Here is a 21,514-nt window from a genome sequence, read left to right as displayed (position 1 = left end):
TTTTTCTATATTTTTTCCGCAAATTAATAAATCATCTACAAACAAAATAATATCAATTTTCTCACCATTTTTGTCTTCAAAAATATAAAAACAATAATCGTTATTAATCCTTTGAAAATTCAGACTTAATATAAATTTATCAAAACACTCTTACCAAGCTCTTGGACTCTCTCACAAACCATATAATGCTTTTTCTAATTTGTATACTATATCTGTTTTATCATTATACCCGTCTTATTGTTTTACATATATTTCAGATTTGATCGCACCATTTAAAAATGCCGTTTCTACATCCATCTGTTTTATCAAATAATTGTTTTGTACACAGAATGCTAATAGTAATTTCAGTGTTTGTAATCTCGTCACCGGTGAATAAATGTCTTCTAAAATTTCTTTTTGTTGAAACCCCTTTACAACTAATCTAGCCCTTTTCAAATTATTAGCCTTATTTGTAGAAACTCATTTTAACTCTATTATCTTTTTATCATTTGGTCTATTTACTAATTTCTAAGTTTTGTTTTTATTTATGCAATCTATTTCTCTTTGCATTGCATTTTTTCATAAATCAAACTCGCAACTACTCAACGCTTCGTCATATGTTCTAGGACTATTCGCACTTACGTAATTTACATAAACATAATAGGTCTCACCTTAAACATATCTATCTAGTTTTCTTGTTTCTCTTTTTGATCTACGAGGTGTCAATACTTCCTTATCACATTCGACAAACTCACATTATCACTACTCAATTTTCTCTCTTTCAAATTTTTGACTAATTACTTTTTTCGGACTAAGTTTTTCAATTTTCTCATTTAATTCATTTTCAAACTTATCTTCTCCATTAAAGCCTACTAAAATTTTTTCTTCCTCAATAATGTCAACATGTCTTGCTACTGTTACTCTACCTTTATATAACACTATATCCCACGTTTTCGTATCCGACTAAAATTCCAAAATCAGATTTTCTATCCCACTTACTATCACTCTTTGATTCAGGTGTACTAATGAAAACTTTACTACTATACAATTTTAAATTCTCAATATTTGACCTTTTTCCAAAAAAATATTTCATAAGGACTTTTGATTTGAATTGTATTTGCTATGGTACGATTTTTCAAATAACATACTGTTAAAATTACCTCGGGCCAATATCGAATATTTAAATTTGCTTCCGCAAGTAAGCATCGTACCGAGTCCATAATAGTTCTGTTATACCGTTCTATTGTGCCATTTAATTCTTGTACATAAGGAGGTTACCTGTCCATAAGAATACCTTTCTTTCTTATCAAATTAAAAATTTCATTATTTGTATATTCTTTTCTATGATCGTACCGTATTATTTTTATTTTTTTTCCTCTGTAATTTTCGACTTTATTTATATAATCTAAAAAAACATGAATAATCTTCGTTTTTGAATTTAATTAAACAATAGAACATTTACCATAGTCGTCTATGAAGGTAATAAAATATATGGATCCATCATAACCTGTGTTTTTATGTGGTCCATTTAAATCTGTGTGATCTAATTTTAATATACCTCCCGCTCTACTTCTATCATTCTTGAAGGATAAATTATGCATTTCGTTATGTAAACAAGTTCCACATTAAATAAATTTTTTCTAAATTTTTCGATAAACCGTCTACTAAGTTGTTTTTACACATTCTATTTAGATACTCAAAATTCACATGACTCAGCATTTTGTGAAATTTGTCTTTATCAGTCATTTTGTTTGAATTGTTTACATAATTGCTTTGTTATAGTATAAAACTTTCTAGGACATATCAACTATTTTCTTTCTTAGCTACACCACTAACTTTTCCATTTCTATTGTAAATAAACGATTGGTTTTGAATTGAAACAATTTTCTAATTATCTGTGATTCTCGCATAACTCAATCAATTTCTATGCATCTCTCTGACAAAAAATACATTTGACACTGTTACCCCATGTTCAATTCCATTCACATATAAATATATCAAAATTTTACCAACTTTTGTCACCTTCTATGGTCTACCATCTCCTACTTTTACAAATACAGGTTTTTCTAATTTATATTGTTCAATAAAAAATAATTTATCATTTACGATGGGATCTGAACAGTCATTATCCAGTATCTAATCTATTTTTTGAAAATCATTCATACACGCATTGTGACAAATTTTTATTTCACTCTCATAATTATATTCATTCTCTCTACTTAATTGTACCTATGCGTAAAATTTTTCGTTTCTTCTTGAACCTGTTTCTTCATTGTAGATGTGTCTTGCGTTCGGTTGATACTATCCTTTACCTCTGGACCCATTACCTCTATTACTGTAGCCTCTTCCTTGGCTATTGTTCCTATGACTGTTGTCATACCCTCGGTCGACATTCTTTGAATAACCTTTAGCTGGATAACTGCCACCGTTCTCATGTTTTTGGAATTTTTGTTGTTGTTTTTGTTGGTAATAATCACCTCCTGGCCATTGTACTCTTTAATTAGCACCTCCTCAAATATGGTTGTGGCATTCTCTTCCGTAATGCCCTTGTTTGTGGCACCTATGATACTCAATATCAAGTTTTTTTTATTTAAACGCACTTGCTTTAACATTATCATTATTAGTTTGATTTTTCAATTTTACAATTTTATTACATTTTTATTTTTAACGTATTCACACGTTTTCTCTCGGTTATCATCTAACACATCAATCATATCACCAAAATTACTGAATGACTCCGGTAGTGTTTTTAATAAGTATTGTAATTTTTCACTTTCTGTTACTGTTGCTCCCGCACTTTTTAATTCATTCGTGAGTTTTTCAAGCTCTAAAAAGAAAGCACTAAAATTTTCAAAATTTTTCATTCTCAATCGATCAAATCTATTTCTAACACAAATTTGTAATGCTGTAGATGATTTTAAGTATGGACTGTCAAACTTTTGCATAATTTTAAATGCACTTTTTTCAATACCCACGAACTCTAATTGTTTATTCGATATACTCGAATATATATAATTCATTGCCCGTATATTCCCTTTATCTCACTCATCTTTCTTTTCACTAGTCAGCATTTCACGTGTTGCATGTATTTTAAAGTCTTTCTATGCTAAAAATAATGAAACTCTTTTCTTTTCATTGAGCAAATCTTTACCGTCAAATACGGGAACCTTGATATCGTCCGGCTCCGTCATTTCATTTGAATCCATAACACGTGTGTTTGAGTACGATATAGTACATTACGATACAAGTGCGGGAAAGTAGATTTTTGTCTCGTGTAGCGTTTACACTCCAGCGAGGCGAGGCACATTGGAGCTATAGAGGCGGGTTGGTTCAAAACCACCTAGATGAAACAATATTTAATGGAATTAAAAATTTCTTGAACGAGATTATTGGTAATTCAATTCGTCAGAGATCTAAGAAGCGTTATTTTTGTAAATCATAAACCTTAAGCCCTGAAACCATGAATTCTAAACCCCAAATCCATAACCCCTTAGCTATATAGTCGAACATATATATGTCCACTTCATATCCGTTCCTAAGCATGGTTCCAGAACATGTTTTAGGCAAAATAAATTTAGGATAATCAGAGTCATCTGTCTGTGCAAATATATTTGACTTTAGAATAATTTTCAGGGTCATTTGAAGGTCAGAGTTTTTTAATAGAAAACCTCTATTTTGACACCGAATTCGAAAAGAGCGAGAAATTTTAAGTCTGAAATTGTACTTTAAAATTTCATTTTTCACAAGTGCTCAGAAGCTGTTGCTTTAAATGAGCTAATCTTACTTTTAGCGCTACCCAGAAACAACGACGTGGACGTAGTAAGGACTGTTTCCTTTGGGGTGCTTGATTAAAGTGAGTCCCCTCGTCTCTCACTGTTTGGGGTGCTTAATTAAAACTAAAAAGGTTCTTCTTGTAATCATAATTTACCATTATTCCAATATTAACATATTTTTTGCAGCCTTATCTATTTTAAGTTTAGTGTTTTTCATTTTGTATCTCAAACTAGAGATGTATGGATTAGATGAAATAGGTAATTTATGGATCAAATCGGTATTAGTGACGATTCTACTATACTTTCTTGTATTGAACTTTCGGTAATGCTTCACGTCCTTGTTTCGAGATTCCTGAGATTCTTCAGACAATAAACCTATTGGAGTTAGTGTAAAATGGTCAATGATTTTATCTCCATGATAAAGTATCTTATGCACAGATGCTGGCAAATAGTACCAATTATATAAATTTATATATAATTGTAAAGTTTCTTTTGCATAAAACTTGAATTTCATGGTGTCAATTTCTATACCACATGCAATAGTTTGTAATATGATTCCAAATCTGACGATTAATTGTTTGTCGACACCTGTTATTTGGGATGCCAAGTCAGGATCACGAAAAAATCTTCTTGCAGTATTACCGTCATTGGAAGATCCTGTCCCTTGTTTTGGGTAATCTATAAGTAAACCTGTTTTATCTTTGAACATTTTTTGGATCCTAGTTTTAGCTAATTTCGTTTGTTCTTTTTCTTCAATCGATTTTGCAGCCCACTTGCAGAAATCTAATCTATATGCTATATGAAGAATACATTCCATAAACCGTATCCATGCATGCAAACTTGATAAGCCATATTTAAAATTATCAAGTATCTCAATTTTTTTTGATAACTCATTCAAATTATTCATTTGTGATGGTGTTGCTTTACATATTACACAAGATGCGGATGAAAGTGTATCTGTTAATGTCTGTACGACTTTTCCATCTATCATAGTTAGATGTAGCGAGTGCTTTACATGAATTTTTATACCAGCAATCTTTAGTGACGTTGGTGATAGAGCGTTGATTTCAGATTTTATTCGAGGTACTTTATCACGAGTGTTCTCTGGTGTTTCTTTGATATATTCGAAACTGATAACTCAGCAATATCTAGTCGAGCCAGATTGTGGATTAGACCAAATTTTTTTTCTTAAATTTGGTATATTTTCTTCTAATGTAAGCGGTACCATAGAGATCATAAAAATACTACTGTCTGATATAATGCCATCAGTAAATTTTTGTTTATATTCACTCTGATCAGAAGCACCATCATATCCCCATTTACAAGTCATTATAAGAGATACTTCAGTTACATTTTTAGATATGAGAGAAATAACAGTAGGTATTTGTAGTAACCGCTTACATGTATGATCTAATAAAGCTTGCAAATCAATGGAAACGTGTTTCTCAGTTATTAATATACTTGAAGGTACAGGATAGCATTCTGCTTTTGCTTCTGCAAGCTTTTTATAAGGTATAAAAATATCTGCATTCTTTTCTTTAGATCGTTTTCGAATCGTATCATACTGCCACCGAGATAACTTTGTATCCTCAATAAGAGCTAATGATTCAGTTTCGGTAAATGTAAGTAAGTTGCATTCTTTATTGTTTAAAAGGCATTCAATAACATGTATTAAATGTTTCTTTCCAGAATCTCTTAAGTTTTTATAAAAAGCCTGTTTTATTTCTTTTTCTGAATAACTTTCAGACAGAAGTAGTATTTTTCTGCGCTTAGTAGATTTAGAACTACCTTCGTAATTATCTAATGATGGTCTGCCACCACTTGGGGCACCCTTTTTAAGATCAATAATAACATTTTCTGATAACCACTGGCAATTTTTATTTCTAAATACATTTTCTTTGTAAAATGCAGAAGATAATTTCATTTTGAAGATGCGCAGAAAACTAAAACTAAGTTTTATTTTCACGCGCGATAACTGTTCTTCGTCCAAGTCAGGATAAATCGTATTAACATAATTGATTAAGCAATCAACATTTTGTTCATTTTTATCGACTTTGAACAATACGTCACATAAGTTTAAGTGGGGTAGAGTAAGAGATTCCATTTTAAATTATTAAGTGTGATGTAAGTGTGATGTAAGAATACTAATAATACTGCAAGTATGCACAAGTCTTTATTTTTTTTAAATACACTAAAATTAAAAAAAATGGGCTCTCGAATGATTGTGATGAATGAATGTGATGTGAATGATTATAGATAATACAATACAAATATGACTTATAAGTATTACTAATGAATATTACTAATATTAAAGGAAATTATTTAGCAAATTTTAACTTATACGTTATATGTGGGTAAATTTTTTATACATCTTATTCTTATTGATAACGACTACTGTTATTCCATTTCATTTACAATTTGAGTTACTTGAATTTGACATATTCAATTGTGCTTGTTCTAATTATAAAAATATTATTTTATCTATAGTTTTTTCTTGTAATATAACTGATTTAGGTTTGTAAATCGATCTACTCGCAATACATTATAATAAGTTGTGTACTATAGAAAGGAAAATAGACAGCCATATATAGTTGTTTTAGATTTTCACCATAAACATAAAACAGTAACTTTCAAACTTTCACCATTATAAGCTTCAATGATGTAGAATAAATTGGGATTACAATTTATTGTATAAGTATTTGAAATTACAAGATTAAGAAATTTAAATTTATAATTGACACAGAGCTTACATATTGAAATCTGTTATTTAAAAAAAAAATGATGAAGTCAGGATAAAAAGACATAATGAAGTGCAATGTGTTAAATGAATTCTACGAGAGAGAGAGGTTTGTGGGTTTGTGGGTTTGGGGTTTGTGGGTTTGAGGTTTGTGGGTTTGGGAGTTTGGGGTTTGGGGTTTGGGGTTTGTAGGTTTGGAGTATTGGGTTTGTGGATTTGGAGTATTGGGTTTGAGGTTTTGGGTTTGTGGGTTTGGAGTATTGGGTTTGTGGGTTTGTGGATTTGTGGGTTTGAGGGTTTGGATTTGTGGGTTTGGGTTTGTGGGTTTGGTGTTTGTGGGTTTGGGGGTTTGGGGTTTTGGGTTTGTGGGTTTGGTGTTTGTGGGTTTGGCGTTTTGGGTTTGTGAGTTTGGAGAATGGGTTTCGTAGCTCTCTTCCATATAGTAGCCGAATTTTATCCAAATACTTCCGAGCATGGCTGTGGCTACCGAACAAAGTAACGGTAGCAACCAACGGGGACTTCGTCTGGAGATAAGTGTCTACGCCCGAGGTTAGGTATCGGCGGGAGGATTGCCGCGGTGAAGACGCTCGTGATTGCCGATGTGGGCAATCTCTTAGAAAATTTCAATGCGTTGCTAAAGTGTGCGCCATTGCGTGGCGCAGCGGCAACTTTCTCGCAGCTCGCGCATTTGCGCACATATACGAGGCGAACCTACAACCGTGCCCGGCGTAGCCCTCATAAAATCATACCCCGTTTCAGTAGTTTTACCCCGCTTTACGCAAGGTTGCTGTGCTTTCAGATTTTTGATTTCCATATTTGCAACCGTATTCAATACGAGGTCTGTCCGGAAAGTATCGGGCCTACGTTTATATCTTCGCTCCATAGTGTTCGAGCGACCTCTACCGGACAGAAACGTCAACAGTAAAGCCTCAGGAATCTATTGGTTACTTATTGACACCTGCCGGACGTATAGTTCATGCGCAGCGTGTCTTTGTTTACAGTGCGTTTTTGAAATGATGCAAAAGGCCTTTGAAAGCGAATGTATGAGCAATACTCGAATAAAAGAGTGGTATAAACGGTTCAAGGATGGTCACACTTATGTCGATAGTGATTCTCGTTCCGGCCGACCATCGACGACAAAAATCGCAGATAATATTGAGCGGGTGCCACTTGCAATCAAACAAGATCGTCGTATGACTGTGCGACAACTAGAAGAAGACCTTGGGATACCAAAAACTATCATTTCAGAAATTACAACCGAAAATTTAGGAATGAAACGCGTGTGTGCGAAATTCATCCCAAAATTGCTCACAGCAGAGCAGAAGAACATTCGCTTAGAAATCGCTCTGGACAATCTGGAAATGGTCAATAATGATGATAATGTGCTTAGAAAAGTTATTACAGGTGATGAATCATGGGTTTATGGTTATGATCCTGAAACAAAACAACAATCTTCACAGTGGAAGCATTCTGAATCACCAAGACCAAAAAAGCACGTCAAAGTCGGAGCAATGTTAAGTCAATGTTGATTGTTTTTTTTTCGATTGTGAAGGTGTTTTACATCACGAATATGCACCAACAAGTCAGACAATCAATAAAGAATACTACGTTCAAATTTAAAACGTTTGCGTGATACAGTATGAAGAAAACGGCCGCACTTTTGGGAAAGTGTGACTGGATTCTCCATCACGATAATGCGCTAGCGCATTCATACAATCTTGTGCAGCAGTTTTTGAGCAAACACAATATCGCATTGCTTCGACAACCTCCATACAGTCCCGACATAGGCCCCTGGTGACTTACCCACGTGTTATTCAATCAAGTGGGGATTACTTTGAAGGATGCCACCCACCAGATGATAAAGAATAAGGCTAGCACGAAAATATAAAGGTAGGCCCGATACTTTCCGGACAGACCTCGTATAGTAGTTGCTACAATCTTTATTTATTCGAGCTTTGAATTTTCATGTCGTTGATACTAATGATTGTGATCGAAATATCACATTTGTTTATGTTCAACGCAATATTTTTTGATGAATTGTTTTATTTCAAGATCAATATTAAAAATATCGTTTTTCTTCAAAATCAGCTATCTACAATATTTTTTATTGAAAATGCAAACTTGGTATATTGTAAATAATTTGTACTTACCTTCGCTCATCTTAAATAAATAAATGTGCAATCAGTCTATGTATAGTCGTTAAATTAAGTCACTGCCTCTATAAGTTAAAGGCGCAATTTTTATGGATTCTGTATAATAATTGTATAATAATAACATTTGTGTTATATGTTCTTTAGAAAGTAGCTTTCACATTAACCTTTGTATTTGTTTTTATCTGAATTAAATGACTGAGTCCCATCAATTGTGGGGAAACCAACGCCACCTCAATCATATCATACGATTCACAATCATATATCGCATCACTGCATGTATATGCGACGACGGGTGGTGACACGCGTGGTTGCCATGTGACAGACACCTACATATGTTACACATGTGCTATCGCCTATTTCTTAGCATTGGCGCATTCTTCAAAGTTCATTGTCCAAGTAGATATCCTACAGAAAACAAAACACTATCATTTTACAGCTTTGTGTTGTCTTCTAAGGTACTAAGGTACTGACTAAATATTTGTTCTCATAGAAATTTATTGTATAAACATGGATGGAATAATGTTTAATATTAAACAGAAATTTTGAAATTATGAAGATTTTGACAATCAACTTGCGAAATATTAACAATCAACAGGTTACAGAATGGTAGCTATCGACAGTAAAAAAAATAAAGAAGGTTTCGAATTTTTGTACAAAGTCCTCAAATGGACCAAGTCTGGTACTGCGAACAGCGAGAGTAAAGGTTACAGACATTAAAGAGTAATAAATTAAAAGATAATATTTATTTTTTGCCTATGGGTAAACATTTACATATTTTGGCAACGTAATTTTTCAATTTGTTTTACATCATCTAGATCTCAAAAAGTGAACTGCCCTTTTATTATATGCATCAAAATAACAAAAGATAAAAAATCTTTAGTGATCAGCCAATTATATTTATTGTACAATCATATTGCAGATGTGAGTATTATATTGTATCTCTTTTGGTGCATTAAATACGTTATATTTATACTGTTATATCTGTTTATTTTCAGTATGATGTATTAAACACTACTGATGGTAATAACAAATCTTTGATGTAAATGTACAATTTACTGAAAGCAATAAATCATTGGCTATATGTTCAGAAAACAATAACTCTTATGAGATAAAAATGTTCATTAAGATATATAAAATGTTTAAATATAGTATTCTCTGCTACAAATTATTAGCCAAACTTGTTAAATAAATTAATTTTATAGTAAAATTGCACAGTATACGAGGTGTGTTCAAAAATTAAGGTGACTTTTCAAATTTCACGGGGAACGTACTTTCGATTATCGATTTTTTTGTTTTGTTATGTTGGTAAACTTTTCCCGAACATCTGTACCAAGTTTCAAGTGAATAGCATTTTTTGTTTGGTTGTGAGAGCCGTAAAGGTTATAAGTGTTTTGCATGCTCGGCGATTTCTTGCTATCGAAAAATATGGATCAAAGGATTTGCATCAAATTTTGTGTAAAAAATAAAATAAAGTGCTCCGAAACACTTGAAATATTGACGGTGGCATACGGTGAAACTGTTCTGAGTAAAAAAAAGTGTTTACAAGTGGTACAAACTCTTACAAGATGGCCGGGAAGATGCCAATGACGAGCCTCGCTCTGGACGCCCAAGCACGTCAACAACTGATGAAAACGTTCAAGCAGTGAAGAAAATTGTTCTGGAAAATCGTCGATTCACTATCAGAGAAGTTGCTGAGGATGTTGGTATATCGCTTGGCTCGTGCCATGAAATTTTTTCTAACGTTTTGGGCATGAGACGTGTGTCAGCGAAGTTTGTTCCGAAATTGCTAAATTTTGACCAAAAGAACCGTCGCATGAGCATTGCTCTAGAACTGTTGAATGACGTCAACGACGACCCAGAATACTCAAAAACGTCATAACTGGTGATGAATCATGGGTATATGGTTATGATATCGAAACCAAAGTCCAATCGTCCCAATGGAAGAGCCCAGATGAGCCAAGACCGAAAAAAGCACGCCAAGTTCGATCAAATGTCAAAATTTTGCACACTGTTTTCTTCGATTACCATGGCGTGGTGCATCAGGCGTTCTTACCATTTGGACGTACAGTCAATAAACAGTATTATCTTGAAGTTATGCGCCGTTTGCGAGAAGCAATACCAAGAAAACGCCCAAAATTGTGGAAAAACAATTCATGGCTTTTGCATTACGATAATGCCCCTGCTCACTCATCTTTGCTTGTGAGAGATTTTTTGGCCAAAAACAAAACCACAATCGTGCCTCAGCCACCATATTCACCGGATTTGGCCCCATGTGACTTTTTCTTGTTCCCAAAACTAAAGAGTCCTATGAAAGGACGGAGATTGGCAACGATTGAAGAGATAAAGACTGCATCGCTGGAAGAGCTCAAGGCTATACCGAAAAGTGCATATGAGAAGTGCTTTGAGGATTGGAAAAACCGTTGGCATAAGTGTATTATATCTGAGGGGGTTTACTTTGAAGGAGACAACATAAATATTGATAAATAAATAAATATTTTTTCTTAAAAATACAACGTCACCTTACTTTTTGAACACACCTCGTATAATTTGTTTTTATACTGGGACATTGAAAGTAATATAATCTATTTTATAGGTCTTCATTTGTAACGCTTTGTATTTTGTGGAAATAGACAAAATATCCACAAAAGAAAATGTAACTGACACTGAGAACGGATATTTAAGCATAAAAGACGGTTATAATGGTACAGATAATCAATATGAAAATATAAATTTAATTAACGTTCCCAAAAATAATGATAAATAAGATATTAAGGTCATTGGTGGAAAAAATGATAATGACAACAGAGAAGAGAATCTAAATGAAGTTGATAACAATGACAAGAAAATAGATACAGTCGAACCTACGGCACTGCACGCTTTCGGGAGTAGCCGACCCAAGGCACTGCACGCTGGCGGTAGCCAATCACAGCGCTGAGCCAGGTACGGGCATATGTAGCACTAAAAGAGCCCCAAAAAAATTTTCGCGCAATTGTTCGTAGTTGTTTAATTAAGCAGGATAATTTTTTTATTTAATAGAACAATATTGGATTTTGTCGGCATTAAAATAATTCAATTAAAATTACTTTTTTTAGTTTTAATAAAAAATTTGAAAAGTTGAATGAATAAAACCATTTTAAATACAAAAATATAGGAGTTAAAGCTCGGTAAAGAGGGCCCCCCCGGTGGCCAAAATCAACGATCCAAGCGCTCAGTTGGCCGAATGGAAGACCTTGGTGTCAAAGTCAAAGTCATTAAGTGGACGACAGAGAGAGGTGTTAGAAAAAGAGAAAGAGAGAGAGGCGTGCGTGCCCCACGCAGGTTTAGGCAGGCACGTGACGCGTAACCAATTAGCGTATTGGTCGTGCGCCGCCTAATAAGTAGGTCAAGTGGGGAGAAAAAAAGTGAGCGAGGAAGCTGTCGATTACGGAAGCGAGCGAGCAGTCAGACGGTTCTAAGTCGGTCAGCGGTGCAGTCAGTGCAGAGTACAGAGGTAGAAGTCAGCCAAACACGCACACGCCAAGGAGCTGAGACGGAGAAGGCAAAGGACAAGTGCCTTTCACCAACATTTTTTTTATGCGTAGTATGTGTTAGTGACACCGTTGTGTTCAATAGAATTTAAGGCGTGTTAATCTTCGTTGTTCGATAGTTTAAGGTTTTGTAAGTTGCGGTAATAATAATAAGGTAAAAATTATTTAATGATATTTGAAACGTGATTTTAATTGTATTTCTTGACCTTTCCCTTCCTCTCCTTGATTGCGAGTGCGCCTCACTTATCCACCTTTGAAAATTGATAACGATGCGAATTTCGTTACAGACGTAATGGGTCCAATTACACCTGCGAGTTTTCCCAAAGGTCATCAGTACATTTCTGTGTTCATGGACCACTTTTCAAGGTTAGTTATGGCTTATTCCATGAAAGCAAAAAGCGACACGAGTCATTGCCTAGAGGTAAAAACAGGAGCAGTAGAAATTTGCTGGGCTATGATGCGATGGTGTGTTATCTCAGGACCGATCAAGGAACCGAATATACGGGTGGATACGCGGTAGAGGTGCTTCAGAAATTAGGTGCGGAACTGCAGCTAATTTCTGAAGTCCTGGCCCCACAGGATACGCCAGAACATAACGGTGTGAGTGAGCGCGTTCATCTTCAAAATTTATAACACCATTGTTTCTGCCTTTTTGGACTTTTTTGATATTGTTGCTTGATTTTTTGCTTAGCTGTACAATTAATGCCATTTTGTAGAGATCATGTTTTATTTCTTTTGCTTATAGCGTTTAAGTTTTTTTTCTTTTTTGTATATTTTCTTGGCTGATAGAGCTATCAGACGAGTAGGATAATTGTAATTTATATGTTCTGTTTTTAGGAATATTCAGCTCACTTTTGCTGTCAAGTGAATGCAATTCCTTATTGACTTCTTGTTCATTAAGTTTTTCAAGACAAGATTCTGTATAAGAGTCACTCAAACTTTTATGGTCTGACGTCTTATTTGGTACATATTTTGATCCAGATGTTCCTGATTCTGATTCAAATTCTTCAAAGTCGTTGTCAGATATCGTTTCCTAAATTGTAGAAATTGAAAAATAGAACAATGTTGGAACAATACATTTTATCTACTTCATACTTATGAAATTTTTTATTAAAACTTTTAAACTTAAATGAATATCAGGTATTTAAGCCAATAAAACAATTATTGCAATATTAAAACTTTTTAAAACTAAATTTTTAATCTATAAAAAACAATCTTAAAGTAAAATTGTTAATCTGTAAAATCTCAGGATCGTATATATTCAATTCAAAGCTCAAATAATAAGTTACGTATTCTCAGTTATGAAGTGCGATCATGACCATGGCAAATCCAGACAAAAGAATTTCACTAGAATAACGAGCATAGATTTTAGATTGTCATTTAAATTGCATGAACAATTACAGATTTGGTTTTGCATATGACGTTAGTCCATGGCTGAGTTATTGCACGAAGAAATCATTGGACCTGTTAGACATTCTAACACGGTGTGAGCAGCTTTATATTTTATTACATTATTAATAGGTTAACTATTTTAATACCATGTAAGCAGCGTTATATTTTATTTATTACGTTATTTCACTATTTCACGTCTGAAAATGCAGTTGATTATAATTGAACTTTAAAGAAAACAATGAATGCAAGAATTCTATGTAACTTGGATGATTTAACGAAATTGTTGAATGTTGATTGTTAATTTCTGGGGTATGGATCAATTAATAAATTAATTGATAGCCATGTTTCATAGTAATAATAATATAAGAACGATTATTTATTGAAAATTTGTAAAGATTACTATGATACAAAATGATTACATATTTCACTTATACACTCACGGAAATGCTCTCGCTTGTTAGCTATATGGCTTAGTATATTCCTACAGATTATATCATACGTACACTCTATACAGGGTGATTCAAAAATATATGTAAGTATGGATACCGTTGGATTCGTCTTGAAAAGTTATTCAAGACGCCATTATTAGTTTTTTTCCGATAATTAGGTAATTAGATAATTAACTTGAAAGATCGATCAATCAGCGCGCGGCTAGGTGGGCTAGCCAGCGCGCGTCGCGGCTATATGGAAGCGGTGCTCAACCTTGATGCGCGACATGAGTTCCCCAAGCCGACAGACTCATATTCATTTTATAGATCGAGTCCTATCGATTGATCGACAATAATATAAAATTATGAGGACGCACGATTAAGTGACAAAATAAATAATCCAATTATAATTATTTCATAGACCATGTAAATATTGTAGCATCACATACGCTTTAATTCATGCGAAAAGCAGCGCCCAAAAGCCAGATTAAAATGATAAATTTGTCAATGTGATTATTCGCACCAAGATTATGGTAATTACAAGACTGCAATCATGTAATTACGTCACTTGTAGAGTAATGTTCTTGGGGTTGGATTCTGAGTGTCAGGTTAATTTTTCGACTAGCCTGGAGAAAAATTTCAGTTCCTGAGAAAATTTCTCCCCGAAATACTGGAAAATTTCTATTTTCGTTTTACGGCCGTTAAGATGAGTCTAGTAAAATAATGTTAATTGAATAAAATATGTTACGTGACAGTTTTGATGTCTTTTCAAAACGGCCACGTGTTAGACCGTTTTTAGCTCCGAGTGGTCCTGAATCGGGCGAATTGAACCTTCAGTACGGTACCCCGACCGTGTCAGCGAATGGATCGCGTTTTTGCCGATAATATCCGAAATTCGTCCACACGAGCGGTAAGCGAGAGTAATGGGAAAAAAGGGGGGGGGGGGGCTCGCTGGTTTATTAAAATGAACTTACACGGGTACGTAGGATAGATTTATATATATTTTGATACATAAGATAACACGTCTAGTAATGATATCGCGCTACTATCTAGTTCACGATTTATTAAAGAAATGTTCTAAAATGCGCGGTCGGTCGTCCTTACACACCTGGTCCCGGTACGCAAACAAATGGATTCACCGAAAGGGGAACCTTGAATATGATAAGTAGTAGTGATAAGTAGTAGAGAGAGAAAAAAAAATACAAGGAAGAGATTTCGGTTTATCGAGAATAGAGGCCGGAAGTACTCACTCTGTTGTTTTGGTCCGAAATATTGTTTGGTTCGTTATGTGGGTAATCACTCCTTTTGAATTCGGTTAGATTAACTGGTCCAATATATATTTCTTTTATCCAATAATATTCCAATACGAAATAAAGTGAATATTGCTATGATTTTCGTTTACACAAAATTGTTAGAAATAATGGTACTCGGTATTTCGAATATTTAATTATAACTCTTATATTCTCAAACTCTTAAATTATAGATTTAACTTTAGTAGGAAAATTGCAGGCTTCTTAGTCGAGCGCTCACTCCTGACTGATTAATTCGCTGGCTCTGCTTTCGCTGGTTTATTATATAGCCTTTGTCCCTAGCATACCGTCTCTCTCTCGCGCATATGCTTTAGACGTTTACGCTTCTCGTAGTGGCTCGTCTTACCTAGCTAAGCACGCCGACTGCAGTATGCTGTCACAGCATGCTGACGCAGCGTGAATCAGCCTCTGCCGCTCATTCCCACCGAGTCGTGCCTACGAATACTGCTAGCTATACTGTGTCCGAACGGAAATCCCGAAAGGAAAATATTATTCGATAGTATATAATTGTAATATAATAGGCCGTCACGTAACAAAATAATATTCATTTTAAGCTCCGAATTAAATCATAGTATTTAAAACTAAACAAATGTTGTAATTAATATTATAAAAAAAAACTAAATAGTGTTTTAGCAGCCATAGTAGTTTCATAATAAATCAGACGAGTTCACAAATAATTAATCATAAGATTTCTGTATTTTTGCGTGATATAAATTTATTATTGATTTCCTAGTCTTAAGTAACAATGTTGAATTGCAATTAAGTACTGCGACAAACACCTATTTGCTGAAATTAATTAATAATTATTGATAATAAGAGGACTTTTTCCAGGACTTTTTCGAGGACTTGTTTGAGGACTTTTTCGAGGACTTTTTTGAGGACTATTTTGAGGACTTTTTTGAGGACTTTTTCGAGGACTTTTTTGAGGACTTTTTTGAGAACTTTTTCATTTTGAAATATGATATTTATTTTCAAAATTATTTTCGAACATCATTTTGACATTTTTTAATAACTATACTTTTATTATTTTATTGACAAAATTAAATACTTATTATATTGCTATACTTTTTATAGCTAGTTATTTTTATTTCGGTTACGTAAATTATTACACATTTTGGTGAGTAATTTTCTGTAATCTTCACTCACGAGCCTTCGATCTGCTGCCAATTGATTACACAGGTTTACAAAATAAAAAAAGTTGATGCCTATTTGACCAGACCATATAACTTTTATGTATTTTGATGCGCTGAACACGAATCCGAGGTCCGTTGATCTCCATCACGTCAGGTTCAAGGTTTTTCGAAGGTCAAATGTATTTAATACAACGGAATTTAAAATTTGACTACGGATTCGGAAAGAGCGGGAAATTTTACGTTCAAATACATATTGTTGGTTTTTTCCAACATGACCTTTGAAGGACATCTAGAGCTCAAACAAATAATAAATAGACCTTATTTGCTTTTTATCCATATGAACTTGTTTTTGAGACCTCCGATGGGCTTCTATTGTATACTGTCATGTATCTTTGTATTCTGAATACAAACCTGGAATCCATTTGACCTCATCCAGTTAAGATCAAGGTCACTTCAAGGTTAATTCGTTAATTTTGCACAAAAAAAACAAATATAACCCTAGTCTTTGAACCCTGGTTGCTTTAACCCTCGAGTCCTGCATCTCTGCGTGACTATAACCCTTTACTCTCAACCTCCGATCTCCATATCTTAATTTTTTCAGCCCCGAGCCCGGTAACCTGCAACTCTACAACCCCGACCTTCACATCCTAATTTCATGAACCCCTGATGCGATGAACTTCGATCTATATCGCGAAAGGCTTTTGAGCGTACAGAGGCGAGGGGCCTTGAGGACATCTAGCGCATACTGGACGGTCTCGAGGGAAGCTATTCTGGTTGTCGATAGTGTAATCCCCGTAGATCTTCTTACTAGGGAGCGCAAGAGGATCTATGACAGAAGATTAAACGAAAATAAAGTAGAAGTAGCCAAGGAGGAGAGTAATAGAATAATAGAAGTATGGCGAGAACGGTGGTCGAGAGATGGTAAAGGCGTATGGACGAGAAGCTCAATTCCCGACATTAGGGCGTGGATGGAGAGGAGCTTCGGAGAAGTGAACTTCTACCTTACGCAGATGCTTACGTGCTATGGGTACTTCAAATGCTACCGGGATTCTTCGAATAGTAAAGTAGAGAACAGGGTTGTAGATAGGAGGATTCGCTTGCTTTTTACCACTGCATAAAAAATCTCGAACACGGCATAGCAAATTCTACACGCCCCGACCTTGATATTCTCGAAATCGAATTGAAATCCAATCGAAATTTAAGATCTTCTAACTTTCTAAAGTCAGTTAAAGGTATGAAAATCAGGAAATCTCTGAAATTTATATTAAGTATTTCAATGTCATGGTGAAACAATCATTTTTTATTATAATCTCATGGAGGGTACTTCTTAACATAGAGGTTTATGTCTCTTACTCTGTTAAGCCACCACTCTTCAATGTAAACGTGCTTTCTTGCTAGGTCTACATCTTTCATCGAATGTTCTTTTCAGCGCTTTTCTCTTGTGCTTAACTGAAGTATCCCTCTTATGGTTCCAGCAGTAATCTGACATCATATTGACATCCCAAAATCCTTGATAGTGCCTTTCCATCTCTTTAATGTCTTGATGAAATCTTTCACCTTGCTCTTCACTATAATCTCCTAGATTTTCTGGAAATTTGTCCAAATGAGAATCTAAAAAGTGGAGCTTCAGACTCATGAGACATTGAACAGCTTTGTGGTTTACGACCAAGTCGTTGACTATTTCTTTATAATTTTGATCTCTGTTGTTACCTAAAAATTTTGTACAAACGTCAATAAAGCTCTGCCAAGCTTTTCGTTCATCTTCTGACATTATTTTCGGGAATTCGAGATCTTTTATGAGTTCTCTTATTTGAGGTCCATCAAAAATTCCCTCTTTGAGTTTTGCTTCGGATAACTTTGGGAATTTCAAGAAGAGACATTGAAAAGCTTTACTATCTCTTTTCTTTAAAGCTTTTACCAGCTGTTTAATCAAGCCTAATTTTATATGAAGAGGAGGCAGTATTATTTTATCAGGATCAACCAATTTATTGTATTTGAGATTTTTGTTTCCTACAACAAAACTATCTCTTGCTGGCCACTCCTTTACATCATAATGCTTTTCACGAGCTCTGCTGTCCCATTCACATAGAAAACATGGGTATTTCGTAAAACCAGATTGTTGTCCCAAAATGATTGTGACAACTATTAAATCCGTGCAGATTTTCCATTTATACAACTCGTAATTAATTTTATCAAGTAAATATTCCATATTCAAGTAATTTTCATCCATTGTCGTAGAGTGAGCCAATGGAACAGAAGCTAGTTTATTCCCATTGTTTAGTAATACAGCTTTAAGGCTTCTCTTAGAAGAATCAATAAATAACCGCCATTCTTTAGGATCATGTTCAACTCCAAATGTTCTAAACAACTCGTCTATATCACTACAATATACCAAAGAACCACCTTGAACAAAATATTTTCGAAAAGGCTCAATTTTGTTTCTGTAGTATGTTTCTTTTGTTTTTTTGTGTAAACAACCTTTTTCTTTCAGCCGTGATGCCAATAGTTCCGATTGCGCTTTAGATAGCCCTAAATCTCTTACCAAATCGTTGAGTTCACTCTGATTGAACTTTGAAGGGGTTATCTCGTTACCCGTTGTACTAACATCACAATCAGTTTCTTCGTCATCTTCTTCGTAACATTCTCGGTCATTCATTTCATCATGTTCTGCGTCATCTTCTTCTTTATCTTCTTTGTCATTTTCTTGGTCCGTGTTCCCCAAAGATTCTGTAATGTTTTCATCACTTATATCGATTTCCATTGCTTCATCTTCATCATGACTGGTATCGCTTACTAAGACTGGCATTGTGACAGACAAAGTAGTTGTGTAAAGCACAGATCGAATGTTTCTTGAATTAAATCCAAATTTGGTGTTTATACAAAAATAGCAATCATTATCATGATCTCGAGGTGCGCGCCAAATCATAGGCGACGAAAATATCATTTGTCGCTCTCCACTTTTCGAACGTCTTAAACGTGAATCGCAAACTCGACAGATGAGTTTTGGAATCCAGGGTTGGTTTAGATCCACATCAGTGGTTTTAAAACACTCGTCGTAGATCATGCGAAGTTTCTTAGAGAAAGAAATTAAGTTTCTATGAACGTTGTATAGTATTTGCCGCACAGAACACAGAAACTTTTTGAGCACTCATCCATTTTTGCAAATCATAAATCAAGTCCTGCTGTATTTGTACAAAATAACTAAATAAAAACTGGAGAAATCGCTGCTGCACCGGATATCCAACTATCCTGAAAAGGACCGTCGGACGGAGCCGCTGCTGCACCGAATATCCAACTATCCTCAAAAGGACCGTCGGACGGAGCCGCTGGTGCACGCTTATAGTTTATAGGACTCGGTTATTAAGGAAAATGTAGTATTAGGGATTGGGTGTAAGATGTCTCAGAGTTAAGTGCTGGCGAGTTAAGAACATTGAAGTATGGGGAATCGGGTCTTAGGATTAAGTGCTCGGTGGTTATGGAATTGGGGGTATGAGGGATTGGTTCAAAGCGTTTTAAGGTCAAGTTCTCGGGGTTTTAGGAAATTAGGATGCAGAGGTCGAAGGTCATAGAGAGTTGCAGGGCTCGAGGGTTAAAGCAACCATGGTTCAAAGACTAGGGTTATATTTGTTTTTTTGTGCAAAATTAACGAATTAACCTTGAAATGATCTTGATCCTAACTGGATGAGGTCAAATGGATTCCAGGTTTGTATTCAGAATACAAAGATACGTGACAGTATACAATAGAAGCCCATCGGACGTCTCAAAAACAAGTTCATATGGATAAAAAGCAAATAAGGTCTATTTATTATTTGTTTGAGCTCTAGATGTCCTTCAAAGGTCATGTTGGAAAAAACCAACATATGTATTTGAACGTAAAATTTCCCGCTCTTTCCGAATCCGTAGTCAAATTTTAAATTCCGTTGTATTAAATACATTTGACCTTCAAAAGACCTTGAACCTGACGTGATGGAGATCAACGAACCTCGGATTCGTGTTCAGCGCATCGAAATACATAAAAGTTATATGGTCTGGTCAAATAGGCATCAACTTTTTTTATTTTGTAAACCTGTGTCATTGACGAATCCTAAAATGCATAAAGGTGGAAGTATAAAATCCAATATTTTCAGAATTCAACATCTACGTAATACTCCATTGTAGATCATTTGCGGGATTGCCGGTGTCTTTCCTTTACCAGTTGGGATCATTTTGAGAAGCTCTTCTTTTTTTATTATTAGCTTCATTAACTGGGTTACCATCTTATGGCTATCTGTCCCGAATTTGGTAGCCACGTTTTCCAATTCTTACTTAGCTATGTAAATGTTAGAACCTTCAACTAGTGGTATCTATGAAATTTTTTGATCATAAATAAATGTATTAATATGTGCATATGCCTGTAAACTTACGTTTCAAGGATAGCACGAGTAACTGCGGTGCATGTAAGTTCGTGCGTCTTATATTACGCGTAGTGTAAGTGATGGGCGTACACTGCCGTCCATATTTATTTGCCCACCCAGAGAAAAAATTACATAAAATTAAAAGTTTTGTTACTAAGGAAGTATTCACCCTATCGAAGCCTCCGGGAGCTCATTTTGTAGGTTCTGGCGAGTACTTTAAGATACATGTCCTCCCGAATCGATTAATAATTTTTTTCCATGTTTTATCAAGACATAAAGGTAAGTAAAAAATCAAAAATTTTTTGCCCACTTTTAAGTCCGAACATTTTTATGGGAAAAATTTCCACGATAAATCTAAAAGGAGTATTTCGAAGCTTGTTCGAAGAGCTTTCGAATGCGAGGTAGCAGGATGTTTTTTCATAATTAGCTTAAAAGTTACAGACGTTTGAAAGAAAAAAAAACACTTTTTTTCGAGAATTATTATTTTGGTACCATCTACTCGCATGGAAAAACTTTACTCGGAAAAAACGTGTAATTTGTAGCGTAGAATCAACCTAAATTTTCTCAGATTTATTTCGTAAAATTTTTTTTCCTACATTTTGGAGTCGATTATTGTACGACTTTGTGGTATTCCATGAATGAAAAAATCGTTATTTTTATTTTCTACGGTTTTTCAATTCTTTGAAGC

The 21,514-nt window shown here is 34.7% G+C and overlaps 2 protein-coding genes across 3 annotated transcripts in view; both read left to right on the top strand.

Annotated features, from left to right (window-relative positions):
• The window catches only part of LOC131675251 (target of rapamycin complex subunit lst8), a 383,875-nt gene that overhangs the window by 61,026 nt on the left and 301,335 nt on the right, over positions 1–21,514 (top strand). The gene's annotated exons all lie outside the window — the stretch shown is intronic.
• On the top strand, positions 12,412–13,143 carry LOC131675254 (uncharacterized). Its single transcript, XM_058954161.1, has 3 exons — positions 12,412–12,535; positions 12,601–12,767; positions 13,007–13,143. Exons 1-3 carry the CDS (start codon positions 12,462–12,464, stop codon positions 13,093–13,095), a joined length of 330 nt encoding a protein of 109 aa, XP_058810144.1. The 5' UTR covers positions 12,412–12,461; the 3' UTR covers positions 13,096–13,143.

Source organism: Phymastichus coffea, unplaced genomic scaffold, assembly GCF_024137745.1.
Source record: "Phymastichus coffea isolate CEN01 unplaced genomic scaffold, Cenicafe_Pcof_1.1 PCOF00018, whole genome shotgun sequence".
NCBI lineage: Eukaryota > Metazoa > Arthropoda > Insecta > Hymenoptera > Eulophidae > Phymastichus > Phymastichus coffea.
This window is presented reverse-complemented; position numbering and strand designations above follow the sequence as displayed.

Bases quoted from the DNA above. Each gene is read 5' to 3' on its own strand.
- LOC131675254 (XM_058954161.1), top strand. From the start codon at position 12,462: ATGGGTCCAATTACACCTGCGAGTTTTCCCAAAGGTCATCAGTACATT. The intron at 12,536-12,600 runs GTTAGTTATGGC...AGGTAAAAACAG, and splicing joins TTCATGGACCACTTTTCAAG to GAGCAGTAGAAATTTGCTGG. The intron at 12,768-13,006 runs GTGTGAGTGAGC...TTCTGTTTTTAG, and splicing joins GGATACGCCAGAACATAACG to GAATATTCAGCTCACTTTTG.